The 14120-nt window shown below is 46.0% G+C and overlaps 1 protein-coding gene across 2 annotated transcripts in view; it reads left to right on the top strand.

The window, feature by feature from the left end:
- The window catches only part of LOC118116193 (protein jagged-2), a 44036-nt gene extending 32273 nt beyond the window's left edge, over positions 1 to 11763 (top strand). For both annotated transcript variants that reach the window (XM_035167596.2, XM_035167595.2), the window contains 15 exons: positions 199 to 372; positions 461 to 611; positions 703 to 867; positions 1243 to 1356; positions 1724 to 1837; positions 2352 to 2465; positions 2586 to 2702; positions 3145 to 3172; positions 4144 to 4229; positions 4776 to 4889; positions 5067 to 5182; positions 5505 to 5765; positions 6770 to 6901; positions 9755 to 9914; positions 10190 to 11763. In XM_035167596.2, the coding sequence (XP_035023487.1) occupies positions 199 to 372; positions 461 to 611; positions 703 to 867; positions 1243 to 1356; positions 1724 to 1837; positions 2352 to 2465; positions 2586 to 2702; positions 3145 to 3172; positions 4144 to 4229; positions 4776 to 4889; positions 5067 to 5182; positions 5505 to 5765; positions 6770 to 6901; positions 9755 to 9914; positions 10190 to 10698 (2355 nt within the window). In that variant the 3' untranslated portion in view covers positions 10699 to 11763. The remainder of the gene's footprint in view (positions 1 to 198; positions 373 to 460; positions 612 to 702; positions 868 to 1242; positions 1357 to 1723; positions 1838 to 2351; positions 2466 to 2585; positions 2703 to 3144; positions 3173 to 4143; positions 4230 to 4775; positions 4890 to 5066; positions 5183 to 5504; positions 5766 to 6769; positions 6902 to 9754; positions 9915 to 10189) is intronic.
- Positions 11764 to 14120: the final 2357 nt, after the last annotated feature.

The following is a 14120-nucleotide window of genomic DNA, read 5'->3' as shown; positions in this document are numbered from 1 at the left end:
GCAACAAATAGCCTGGATGATAAATCTTTTATCTAAACTCAGCATGATGCATTAAAAGCCTTCAGCAGTAAGAGGATAGAAATGTGAATAATTTGTGGTTGCTGCCTGAACTTTCTCGATGATTGATTTCACTTTGTCTCATCTCATCTCTGACACTTTGGATCATGAGAAGTTGCTAAATTCTTGTCTCTGTTCCAGGACGTTGCCAGAGGCTACCAGTGTGGTTGCCAGCCAGGATTCATGGGCCGACACTGCGAGGTTCAGAGGAACCGCTGTGCCAGCAGTCCGTGTAGAAACGGGGGCCGCTGCCACGCCCTGCTGGACGGATTCATGTGTGAATGCCCTCCAGGCTTCGCTGGCACGACCTGTGAGGTGCGGGTTGGATCCGGCGAGTGAAGACACAGTGTGATCATGACTGCAAATTCAAGTTGTGTTTTAACTTTCTGTTTTCCATCTGAAGGTGCAGAACGACCCGTGCAGCCCAAGCCCGTGTCACAACAAGGCCCAGTGCCACAGCGTGATGGGAGACTTCTACTGCAGCTGCCCCGACGACTACGAGGGTAAAACCTGCTCCGAGCTCAAGGACCACTGCAAGACCAACCAGTGTCAAGGTAACATGGCTCCTGGACAATCCTCTGCTCTATAATAAGATATCTGGAGACATTCCTGCTGATCCCCTCTCTTCTCTAATCCACCTCAAAGTGATTGACAGCTGCACGGTCGCTGTGGCAACCAACGACACCCAAAAGCGGGTGTGGCACATCTCGTCCAATGTGTGCGGCCCCCACGGCCGCTGCATCAGCCTGCCGGCCGGGAACTTCAGCTGCTCCTGCGAGCCCGGATTCACTGGCACCTACTGCCACGAGAGTGAGTCACTATTAGCTCCACACACACTCACAGCCACAAACACACACAGACTATATTTATCATCAGTTACCATCACTGGGAATCACTCGTACAGTAATACAGACGCACTGATCCTCGCTGGCTGGGTTTAGTTTACAGCAGGGGGGGGCAGAAGAAGGAAAGTCAGAGGAGAACATGAGCGAGAGAGTTTATCGTTTACTTTGTTGTTATTTGTTTTATTTGTTCTTTTTCCCCGTTTTCCAACTCAAACAAACACACTCACTTTTCTCCAAAGCTTCTTGAAGGACGTGTTTATTCTGAAATAAGCCTTTTTTGGTTTCGGTGCATTTTTAAAACTCAACATCAGTTAATATCCGTCCTCGCTTTTGTCTGCAGATATTAATGACTGTGCGTCGTCCCCCTGTAAAAATGGAGGAACCTGCATCGATGGGATCAACTCCTTCCAGTGCTTCTGCCCCAACGGCTGGGAGGGCCTACTGTGTGATGTTGGTGAGTGGTTTCCTCAAACTCACTCAAACCTTTCTACAGTCATCCACATGGGTCGCCGTGCACATTTGCAGATGACACTGTGACTTATATTATACTTCATGTGAGTGGTATAATATTTATTTTCATATTTCTATCAGATATAACAGTAAACAACCTTTTTTAACTCAATCGACTTTTAATTAACTCTAAACATCAGCACTAAGGAGGCTCCTCTTCGATGATGTTAAAGTTTAGAACAGTGGGAAGTACGTTCCTGCTTCCAGAACATCGGGGAACATATTTCTCTGTCGTGAGCTGGTAAAATCAATATATATATATATAATCAATAACCTGATCACTGTGCTGACTGGTTGTTTGATTGCTCCAGATGTGAATGAGTGCAACAGGAACCCCTGTCAGAACGGAGGCCAGTGTGTCGACCTGCTCAACGACTTCTACTGCAACTGTGTGGACAACTGGAAAGGAAAGACCTGCCACTCGCGTAAGTCCACACGTGTGTTTCCAAGCATGTGAAGAAATCTGTGTGTTCTGTACGTGCACGTGTTAAATGCTTGAATGAGAATACATGTATGTTTGCGTGACCCCTGGCTGGCAACAGGTCGTTAAAGTGAACAGGAAGAGAAACTCAGTGTATCAGTATTTAAATAGACGAATTATCAAATGCTCCAAAAGATTATTTTCGTTGGCATCAATGCAGAAATACATCAAAGGAAAGTAAAAATGAAACAAAGCCAATGAATCTCTCGTGAGTGGCGTCTTTGTCTTCTCGTTCCGTCTTCTTCAACATGTCAGGTCTTATATTTGTCTTCGCTACCTCAGCCTGTTAATCTTCCTTGTGAAGCACAATGGCCTCTCGGGCGGCTGTGCGGGCTTGTTCTCTCCTCTCACGATGCCTCTGAACTCTGCTGTGGGGCTGAAGTAATCGCTGCTTTACGCTGGCGCCGAGTCAAATGTTTGAAACGTTTTTTCTTTCCCCCTGTGCTGCCGCCGTCCAGGTGAGAGCCAGTGCGACTCCACCACCTGCAGCAACGGAGGGACGTGCTACGACCACGGAGACTCCTTCCTGTGCAGCTGCCCCTCGGGCTGGGGGGGCAGCACCTGCAACACAGGTCAGGCGCCCGCCACACTCTGACTGTTGTCATCAGAGCCATAACACTGTGATGATGTGATGTGACCCCGTTACGAGCTGGTCAGAGATTAAACAAAACATCCTCATGTTGCTTTGGTAGCCAAGAACAGCACGTGTGACTCGGGTCCCTGCGAGAACGGGGGGACGTGCGTCGGCAAAGGAGACGACTTCACGTGTATCTGCAAGGACGGCTGGAAAGGACCCACCTGCACTCAGAGTACGTGAGCGTCAGAGCCGGGTGCACGTGCACGTCTGAGCTGTGGGATCCACCGGGGACCTGTTGACTCTCTAAACACTTTTAACAGCCAGTGAAAGTATAATCACCTGAAACTTCACTTTAGCTCCTTGTTATTTTCTGGTACACATGACTTTCTCTGTTATTATTACAATTTGGATGCCGACTTGAGAACTAGTCACAGGTTGGAAATCAAAGTACGACTGCATCATCAGCTTAATACTTCGACACTATCGCAGTACGATACGCAGGATTTTAAGTCAATTACAAGAATCTTTTTTATGATTTGTGATATTTCTTAATAGTTGTGTTTCCGTTTCTTTTTGTTTTTACGCCTGAAATAGTGAATTAAAAGTCATTATTCTCACGTCCTGTTCAGTGAAAAGTATCTGATACTGATTAGTCGACCTTCTTTCTCTTGCAGATGTCGATGACTGCAATCCACATCCCTGGTAAGATTCATATTCATTAATCTACTGAAAACCTTTGGTTGTGAATGATGATGAGGTTTTTTTTTAATTATGGTCTGTTTATAAACCGTCGGTCGGACAAAACAAGACTTTTAAAACACATCAACTCGAGTTTTAGACATTTTTGATGTACTTTTTTAAAAATGAACTTAATTTTATTAACGAAAGTAATAAAAAAATGTAGAAATATAAAAAATGAGGGCGGGTGGCGGGTCCCCCTGGACAAAAGCCCCCCCTCCCCCATTCTGTCCTCCTCCCCCTCCTCTACAATGACTGACAGGTGGATTAGTGGTGGTTTTGGTTTTGGGAGGAGGAGGTGGAGGCGGAGGGGAGGAGAGAAGAGACTCCCCACTCGCCCATTCACCCTCCTCGACCTGGGGGGAGCTGTAAAGAGTGGAGGTGTGGGTGAGGGGGGGTGAGGGGGGGTCGCTCAGTATGTGGTCAGGAGGGATTTACATATAAAGTCTGGACATTGATCTGGGATCAGCTTCAGTCGGCTGCCACTCAAACAGAGACTCTGCAAACGCTGCAGGAGAAAAGTCCCACAGAGAGTTTGTCTGTGACTCAGGACGACAAACAGAAGCACCTCACTAAAGATCCACAATGCATTGCAGGCACGTATAGTGCGCACGTATAACGCAGAAGTGTCTGTCGTGAGTTTTAGAAAAAAGATCCGGGGTCAGAAAACGACTGAAACAACTCGAAGATTTGAAAGTTAGATTCAAATAACTCGGTTGAAGTTGTGTAACTTTACAAACGTGTTTAACCTACTTGAAAAACAAGAAGAGTTTTTATTCATGAATTTGACAAAGTGAACAACTTCAGCTCATCTGAAGTCTTTTCCTGCTTTTCATTGATTCTCTTCAGAAGAAGTTTTCTCTCTTCAGTTTCTTTGTGTTTCATGTTTGCACAAACACGTCCTCCACGCTTATTTCTCTGTCTTTCCTCCGCAGCTACAACGGCGGCATCTGCGTCGACGGCGTGAACTGGTTTCGCTGTGAATGCGCCCACGGATTCGCCGGACCGGACTGCCGCATAAGTGAGTCCCCCTGGGAACCGGAGGGGAGGGTGGGGTCAGATGGGCCGGAGGGGTCAGAGGTGAAAGGCCGCGATGGGGGAGCGTGAGCCGATTGTTTCAGGGCGACAGATTAGGAAGCCTTTTAGGAAGACGGTCTTAACCTCTCGCCTCTGCGCTGAGCCGAGGTCAGGGCGGAGGTCCGTCAGACGGGTCGGTGCGCTCTCCCGCGGCCTTCATGAGAGAAAGCTCTCCAGAAAAGCCTTTTCACGACCAGAGAGTTGTCAGTTTGAAGTGTGTGAAGCCAAAGAGATTCTCTGGAGATTTTTAAATAACATTCAAATCGCTCAAAGATCAGTTTCTTCTCTGCAACACAAGAGAAAGAGTTCCTCGGTTCCTGAAAAGACACTGAAGCTTTTCCAGAATCGTCTTATTTTAAAATCCTCAAGATGTTTCCAACATTCGCCAACATACCTGAAAAGATGAATTTCTTTCCTTTCAAAATGATTTAAGTGAGTTGTCTTGTGCTGCAGCTGTTTACTGAACGATCCTCTGCTGGTTCTCCTTCAGACATAGACGAGTGTCAGTCGTCTCCTTGTGCCGAAGGTTCCACCTGCATGGATGAAATCAACGCTTTCCGCTGTGTCTGTCCCCCGGGACACGCCGGACCTCGCTGTCAAGAGTGTGAGCAAACTTTATCCATCTGGACTCTGTGCCATGTTTTTCGTTAGTTCTGTTAGAGCTGCTTCTTCCAGTTCAGTGTTAAAGCTCAGGCTCTTCAAACATTGCGTCGCTTCAGGGGAGGCTTTCCTGGATCTCCAGCTGTGCACATGTTCTCACCCTCTCCTCCATTCCTTCCAGTCATCGGACTCGGGAAGTCGTGTCGTCACGCTGGGCTGCAGTTTCCTCACGGCAGCCGGTGGGAGGAGGAGTGTAACGCCTGCCAGTGTGTCGACGGATACGTTCGCTGTTCTAAGGTCAGTGAAGCTCCAAAACCAAAGCAGCCTCCGTCCAGAAAAGTGTTTTTAGCTGCACATCAGTAATAATAATCTCATATCTCATGACCATTCACGAACTTTGGTCATGTGGTGTAAACAGGAAGTAGATTGTGTAAACAGGAAGTAGATTGTCTAGAAAAACTATTAACGAGGAAAAGCGAAAGTGAAAAGTGAGAGCAGGGATTTCTTTTCACCGCTGGTCGTCGAGTCATGTGACTGATGAGACAACAACAACAAACAACATGATGATGTGATGTAAATAAAGTAAAAGCAGTGAATCTTTAAATCCTCGCTCTTCCAGGTGAGGTGCGGTCGCCGGCCCTGCGTCCTCCCGAAGGCTCTTCCTCCCGCGGACACCAACCCTCCGTCCTGCCCCGGAGGCCACGAGTGTGTGGAGCATCAGTTCCTCACGTGCTTCTCGGCGCCGTGCAACCAGTGGGGCGTGTGTTCAACGCCGGACCCCCCCACACCTCTGCACACCCAGTGTGAGCCCAACAGCGGTTACCTTGACAACAGCTGTGCTCGCATCACGCTCATCTTCAAAAAGGACAAAGTGCCGCAGGTAAGAGAGTTTTTGTTTGTGAAGCTTCAAAATATTAACTGAATTTCTCTGTTTTAATATATTTAATGGGCCTTTTTTCAATTTTATACTTAATGGAATTAACGCTAAAAACCAAGCGAGCGTTGAAAACAGGATCGTCTTCTTCCACCCGAACTTCTCTGTTTCAGCTGCTCTGTGGTTTCTACTCAGCCGTCACAGTTTTTGACAGTTTATAATTTTTCCTTCTCCTCGGGCAATAAAACGAACATTTAAAAGCAAAATAAAACGACTCCAGCAATAAAAAGCGATGCTTTAAATGTCAAATTTAATGAGGTCGTTCTTAAAATATGAAGTTTTGTGGTTTTAGTATTTTATATCCAAGAGAGACGTTGTTCAGAGGGTTTAGCGTCGATGCAGATGTTTTATCAGCCTGATGTTCCTGCAGCCAACAGATCTGCATGATCTCAGTGTGAGAGCAGTTTGAAAACCACCAGCAAACCCAGTTTCACCAGAGTCATCGAGTCTTTTCCGTCCTTGTTGATGTTTCATGTCATAACAGAACATTTGAAGTCATTTTCCTCCCACCCTGCATTGTTAACTCTTGATAATTGCTCAAATTATCGAATGTTAACAACACAGGGTGGGAGGAAAGTGATTTCAGATGTCCCGCTGCCTGAAACACACAACATCATGAGGTCCTGTACACAAACCAGAGCCGGTCTCTGCTGCTTCCTTTTCCTCCTCTCAGTGTGTGATGTGTCATCGTGTCACTGGTAACTTCGTTGTATCTCAAGGTTCAAGCTGGTGCGTAGGGACCTCGAAGGTCAGATGTGTAACATGGAGCCTGAAGAGTGTCGGTAAAAAATCTTAAAATCAATTGTAAAACTTCCCGGGCGTCAGTGTGAGGAGGTGGAAACAGCAGTGAGACACGAGAAGAACAAATGTGAATCTTCTCGTTCGTCTTGGTGAGATATAGAAAGTGCAGATACTAATGTGTGTGTGTGTGTGTGTGTGTGTGTCTGCAGGGCACCACTGTGGAGAACATCTGCTCGGAGCTCAGGTACCTCCCCGTCACTCAGACGCTGGCTGAGGAGCGAGCGCTGCTCATCCTCTGTGACCTGTCCTACTCCAACAGCGACGCCGTGGAGGTTGCCATGGTAATTATTCCACAAAAACACACACACACCCACACACACACACTGACGGTGCTGTCTTTCGGGTGGTCTCACAGTTGAGGACGTATCCACTTCTGGAACCGTCATGACACTGGTTCCTCAGACTGCGTCGTCCATCAGACTTTGGGATTGTCATCGAGTCGTCAAGTTGTTAAAGCCTCACATCACAGCTTCAGATTCAGACGCTGTCTCCGTCTCTCCGTCTCTCCGTCTCTCCGTCTCTCCGTCTCTCCGCCACGTTCCCTCTCTCCTTCTCCCACTTTATGAAATCGTACTTAATCCAAACGCTGCAAATCGTTTCCAGAGAAGAGCTGTAAAATCTGAACCTTTTGATTTAACCTTCTAATTTCTTTCCTCTTTTACTCAAACAACTGAAGAAACAAAAGGGAGGAAAGAAAGGAGAGGGAGAGGCGTTTGAGGCTTTTAACATCTGGATGAGATTTAGCATTTCACCTTGCTGATCTGTCTCCTCTCTCCCTCCTCCTCCTCCTCCTCCTCCTCCTCCTCCTGTTTCTTCTTCTTCCTTCTTACTGTCTCTTTCACCTTCCCCTCTTTCATTCCTCTCTCTTCTGTTTTTCTTTCTCCCTCACTCTTTTCTTTGTTGCCGTCTTTCCTACGACTCTCCCTCACCTCTCCCTCTTTCCCTCTCTCCCTGCTTCCCTCGCTCTCGGCCACCCAGACTCGGGGGAAATCAGTCACTTCTGGGCTTTAAGCTCTTAATGGAGGGGATTAGATCTCGTCCCTGTGATGTTTGCAGGCTTGTCGTGAGCGGCAGATACAGGAAGAGGAGCGGCGAGCCTGACATCCACCCAATCCCCACAACAAGGCTTTCATAAGAAACCTCACTCCCACTCAGAAACGTCAGCGTCCGTTTCCAAGTGTGGGTGAAATCTTTCAAATCTCAGCGAGCTCTGCGGAGCGTCGACTTGTTCTCAGCCAAAGAATCCCGAGGTGTGTTTGTAAACTACGCAGCCGATCTGCTGCGACGCCAGGAACAAGTGGTTCCGTATGTTCGAGGATGAGCGAGGAGCGTTGGGTTTGTTTGGAGTCAGAGTCGCACCGTCTGTGACTCGACGTGTTGAGGCTGCGTCTCGTGGGTTGGAAGGAAAACGAAGAGATGCTCGAGCAGCTTGGAGGCGACATTCAGACGAGCTGTTCAATGTGGTGTAAACAGGACGAGGCTCGATGCAGCTACAGTCAGTTACAGAACATAAACCAGTGAGGTGAGGCTCTGCGTTTCTTTACCTGTCCCCAAATCCCCAAAACACACGAACCAAAAACAATCTGAATCCTGAAAATCCTGTTGAATCCTTCTAACATGTGGTTGTGTATGTTGTATCTTCAGCTCCAACTGTTTTCCAACAACCGTTCAAACACAAGATAAAGTGATCAATAGTCTCTGATCATTTCTGAAGACGTCTCTGAATCTTCTGGCTCGCGCTGTGTGACCCTGACGTTAATGTCCCCTCAACACAAACGGCTGCAGAGACTCAAATATGTGTAGAAAATGTCAAATGGCATGAAGTTAATAAAGTTATGATCAAATCAAAGGTGGTGTGTCGTCAGAGGAGACATGATGACCCGTCATATCTTTATCGAGCTTCTGTCCAGCACTTGGTTGTGGTCATGTCAGTCAGAGGGGGGTGTGTCACATGCTGCGTGTCTATTGGTCGAGCTCTTCATCTGGAGGATGTTGACGATCATGGGATTGTGACGTCGCTGATTCTGTTCTCACTGAGGAACGTGAGCGTCTCAGCTGTCAGACACCAAATCACAGGGAGAGCAAACGTAAACAGGATTCCATCCACTCAACGTGACGATGCTCTGAAGAGAAAGTGGATAAAGAGTCAACCGAGTTTCTAAACGTCTCAGGAGTGGACGGCTTCGTATTAGAGCTAAACGTTAGCTGGGCTGTAGCCTGTGTGTGTGTGTTGCTCGGTGTGTGTGTCTGTCAGTGCAGCCCCGTGTCTGTGGTGCGATCTGTCAGTCATCCCGGGAGGCGGGTTCAGAGGTGTGTGAACGAGCGGCTGATTTCCTCCGGAGAAGAAAAGAGGAGTGTTAGTCTCCAACCGAGCGGCAGCACAGCTGGGCTCCTCTCCATTGTTTGTCCTAATTGAACTGCACAGCACACAGCTAATCCCCCCCGACCCCCCCACCACCTCGCTGCTCTCACCCTCAGAGCCTTATTAGGCAATTAACTCCACCTTCTGTTGTCTCCGGGGGGGGGCTCCGCAGCCTGCCAGATGTTAGGATGAGAATCTGCTTTATTCACAACCATGAATGTGTTTTTTCTTCTCTTTATCTTCTTTCATAGCCCCGAGCGTGTGTGTGTGTGTGTGTGTGTGTGTGTGTGTGTGTGTGTGTGTGTGTGTGTGTGTGTGTGTGACAGACTCTTCACTACAACTGGTGGTTTTGCACATTCCCGTCATTTCCTACAAGTCGTCTTTTATTCACATTATCATTCAAGGATTTAACGAGTGTTTCAGTTTCAGATGATTAGACCTTCAAAGTAAGTTCAGGGTTTTGTGTTTGTTCCTGGAGACTCAGGGTCAGACTTTTACTTTTATACAACAAACTACCACAACTCTTGTTATGATGGTTGTGTTGTTGTTTGGTTTCTGGATCAATCGTAGCTCAGGGAAATCCTCCCAGTCTCAAACCTCAGGTGTCGTTAAGGAGCTTCACACCTGGTTTGTTCCCGACCTTCAGACCAGAACATCAGGTGAAAGGTTCCTCAGATCACGATCCACGATCTGGATTCGGATCAAACTTTACCAACAAACAGTTCACACCCAACATGTCTCTCTCTCTCTCTGTCTCTCTTCATACCTGCAGTCCTTTGAGCAGGACGGGCGATCGAAGGACAGCGACCGAGGACAGATCCAAAAGGCCGCCAGCGCCATCATCGGTGCTCTGTCCAAACGCCACAACAGCACCGTCATGTTGGCCGTGGTGGAGGTCAAAGTGGAGACGCTGGTGAAATCTCCTCCTGCTGGTGAGTGTTACGCTTGAAGCTCAGAAACTTTCTCACAGATTCAACATAGATTCACATATTCAGTTTTGCGTTTACTGCAAACGTCACCTGTCATGTGTTTAGCTTAGCTTAGCACAAAGAATGAAAGCTGGGGGAAACTGTTAGCGTAGCTCCTGAAATCTGCTGCGTGTGAGAGTGATGTTCGTACACGTGTTCCTCCGCTACCGCCAGAGACTGAATTCATTCTATGGATAATATCTGTGCTGAATATCTTCTCCTGTGACGCTCTCCCGCAGGTTACCTGGTCCCGCTGCTGTGCGTCGTCTTCGCCGTCCTGTGGATCTTCTGCATCGTGGTTTGCGTCTGGTGGAACCGCAAGAGGAAGAAAGAGCGCGAGAGAGCGGCCCGATCCAACAGGCCGGTCAACAACAAGCTGGAGACGCTGCCGAGCTACGCCCTCAAAGACAACCGCGACAAAGACATTCAGTACGAATGCAAGAAACTGATGGGCCCCTCGGACAGGACGTGCGACGGGGCCGAGGGCGAGGAGGAGGAGGGGGTGCATGAGGAGGACGAGCAGGAGGAAGACGAGGAGAGGGCGCCGGGCCCCGGGGACAAGTGTTTGTCTCAGAAAGGCTCCATAGCGCAGGACAGGGGGATGAAGGGAAAGGGCGGAGTCATCTGCACGGCGCACAGCGCTCCAGTGAAGGCGCCACACCGGACAGCGTACAGCCCCAAGGACAACCGGTGTAAAAACCTTAACGCCGCCAAGCTCAGCGAGGACATGAATGACCATTATGTGTGAGCGAAGGAGGGACCTTCCTGAAACACAGGAAACAAACTGAGACGTCTTCAGTGTCTCCGACGTTTCAACTCTTAAAAAAAACACCAAAAGTGAAGATTACAGATGCTTTAATTTTTTATTTTTGTCTGTTAAACATTATTTAACTTTGTCGTCTGCAGCTCGGAGGCGAATTTTTACCAAAAAACCAACAACGAAAATTACAGAAAAACAACCAAAAAAAAAAAGAAAGAAAATAAACGGAAAATAAACATCAACGCTTTTGGATTTTCTGGATTTCACTTTAACCATCGACGCTGTTGGAATCGAGACTTTCTCTTCACTGATGATTTTATTTTTTTTCTCTGTTTGACTTCATGACGACTCTCGTGGAGATTTAACTGAACGACATCGGCCGGCAGCTGTTCACGTTGTTTCTACTGTTCGGTGCGTTGAGTTCCCGTCTGCCTTAGCCCGGACCGTCGGGCCTTTTCTACACTGTCTTCACGTCTTTTTATAAAAACAAATAATACTGAAAAAAAAAAAAAAGGTTTTATATACGTTTTAAGTTTTTTGGAAAAGGAGAATCGGCTGTATATGATATTTGGCATGAGACGTTTTCTGTTTACATCCATAAACATCTTTTTCCATTTTGTGTTAAAGGTTCTTACCCTTTCAAAATAATTGTCACTGCTTCCTGCGAGTCAACGAGATGATTTTTCAGTATTTGGTAGAAAAGTGCCTTGGCCCTGATTTCCCTCCTCTTTCTCCTCCTGTGGACTTTTAGCAGATTTTAAATACATATAAAGGGAAAGACGTCCTCGTAACAACTCTTCATGCAACAGGTTATTTTTCTTTGTGATGTACAAATGTAAATATGAACAAATGGCTGTGTATATTTGAGTTTAGTAACTTAAGTGATGCTTTGTATCATAGTTATTCTAAAGAATAAGATTTTTTTTTGTGGTTGTTTTTTTTTTTTTTCTAATGATGTCATTCCGTTTGTGTCCGTCAACACTCAGACAGGTGTTCTCCAGATGTTCGGACTGTGTCCAGAGTCGGTTTGAAACTAAAACACATTGTTTGTCATGATGTGTTGTGATCATTTGTGTCAGCTGTTAATGAGACAAAGAGTGTGTTTGTTGGGGGGGGGGGGAGGAGTCAGAGCGACAACTGTAAGAAACCCCCAAACAGTCATCTTCATTTCAGATTGAAGATTTAAAACCTAGTGCCACCGCACAGCAGCTGTTTCACGTTATTTAAAAAGCCCTTTTACACGTACGTACAAACCTTAAGTCTTAAGGGCCAAGAAACAAGATTTACATTTTTGGAGCAAAATATAATTCAAGGTCCGTTCTTCACCCACTGATTCAAACGACTCGGACCAACTCTCCAAAAAGCATCGAAACGTCATCACACAGGTTATTAACATGGAGAATTCTTTCAAAAACACTTTTCATGTTTGTATGTCACAGGCTGTTTGTTTGTATGTATTTAAATATTAAAAACACTGTTAGCGTCCTGTCCCACAGCAGCAGCGCCTCCAGAACTCAACACATACGAGTCAATATGTGTGTGTCGGCGTTTTTCCCTCAACTGTTCCTGTTTTATTTGTGTCCCTTTTGAAATTTCGCCGCTGGTTCCAGATCCATCATTTCGTCTTTAATTTTTCCCTGAAAACGACTGAAGCAACAACTGGTTCACTTCCTGGTTTCCAACACTGTCCAGAGTCACATGTCAACATTTTACATTCCCTCAGTCAAGTGCACGGCTCTTTGCATTTCATCGCAGCATCTCGTTTGTAGTGTACTTTAGAATACACACAGTAATAGGATATAAATATGGTGCATCACATGTCAGCTCCTTTTATTCCCCCCCCATCTTTGTAACATTTCAGTTTAATTCAAAAGTCCAGAGTTTATAAAATGCAAGTTTTTATTGGGAAATGAATCATTTGTGGAACCAGCACTAGTGATTTCTTCAGGTCACAGGGTCCAAACCCCTCGCGTCTGTCGGCTGCAGCGATGCTACGCAGAGCGATGGAAGTTCCCTGTGACGGAAATCAACCACCCCAGCCCAAGTGCCTTTGAGCAAGATCACAGTCCCCATCGCAGACAAAGGGGGCGTGGTGTGAATCTCCTGGCTGTGTTGTAGCCCCGCCTCTCCTCGTGTATCGACCCTGGTGTAATGAAGGGAACAAGTTGTTGTCACTGTCGGTTGTTGTCGGTTGTTGTCGGTTGTTCGTACAGAGTCTGTTTCTGTTTCTGCCCGAAGAACAAACAGGACGAGAGAAAACTTCAGCATTAAAACAAGTGTCATCAGTGTCTGAACGTTGTTTTCAATATGTTTATGTTTTTGTTAATGATGCTGGTGCAAATCATGGAGAATCCAAATTCACATCCTGTCAGTTCATTTGATCCCCCAGAGGCTGAATGTGCAGAACATTGTAATTATTTTGTACAAAATTTGGTCAAAGTCTTGGTTTGTTAGTGGAATTTTTGTTTGTTCTTAGAGCAATCCTATTATTTATTAAAGTATTTTATACCAAAGCTTATTTCCTTTTGTCTTTTTTTAATAGTAACGTATTTAAATATGAAGGATTCTTATTGGCTGTTGCTAATGTCCTCCTACCTGACCCTTTGTGAAGCCCCGCCCCTTTATATTACTGTTGCTAAAGCAGTCGAACTTCAGATTCTACAACTTTAAATGTGCAGTTAAAAAATTGGGTAAACTCTAATGATAGTTCGTCCATTTCTGCATAAATGATTATCAAAGTGTCGTGATTTAAAAAGATGAGCTAACAGGTCCCCGGCAAAAACCTGTATCACTAACCTGCAGCCTCTTTTAGCTAACGTTAGCACGAACTCTTATTAAACCAGGCTGGTGATGAAGCTAAGCTACTGTGCTACATGCTACATGCTACATGCTACATGCTACATGATTGTTCTTGTTTCTAGTTTCAAACATTTAAAGTATTATTTACCTTCCTGGAGGTTGAAGGTCGACTGCTTCATTAAAACTCCATTAAAAGTTCCAGAAGTAAATTAAAATACTTTGACAGATATTTAGCCTTATTTCTAATTGAATCCTCAAAATCATAAACTTTTTTAAAATATGGGAATGTAAATATTTACGATAAAATAAATACATTTTGAATAAATAAATACATGTTTTGCTTGATCACGAGTAATTTGAAACATCAACGTTAATGATCTGAGTCCCGAAGCAGCCAATCAGCTGCCTCTCTGCCTCCCGCCTCATTTAGCGCCAGGCCAATGAAGTGAGTCCTCCTCGCGCCTCCATCTGCCGCTTTAATGACAGTGGAGGAAATTATTAACTTCAGCCGCTGTGCATGAAAGCCTTCCAGCAGCTGGGCTGAATACCCACAATGCTTAGTGGGACGCTGTGTCCCGCGCCGTGTGGTTCATTAACCCGACTGTTGTTTT

This window comes from Hippoglossus stenolepis, chromosome 10 (genome assembly GCF_022539355.2).
Source record: "Hippoglossus stenolepis isolate QCI-W04-F060 chromosome 10, HSTE1.2, whole genome shotgun sequence".
Taxonomy (NCBI): domain Eukaryota; kingdom Metazoa; phylum Chordata; class Actinopteri; order Pleuronectiformes; family Pleuronectidae; genus Hippoglossus; species Hippoglossus stenolepis.
This window is presented reverse-complemented; position numbering and strand designations above follow the sequence as displayed.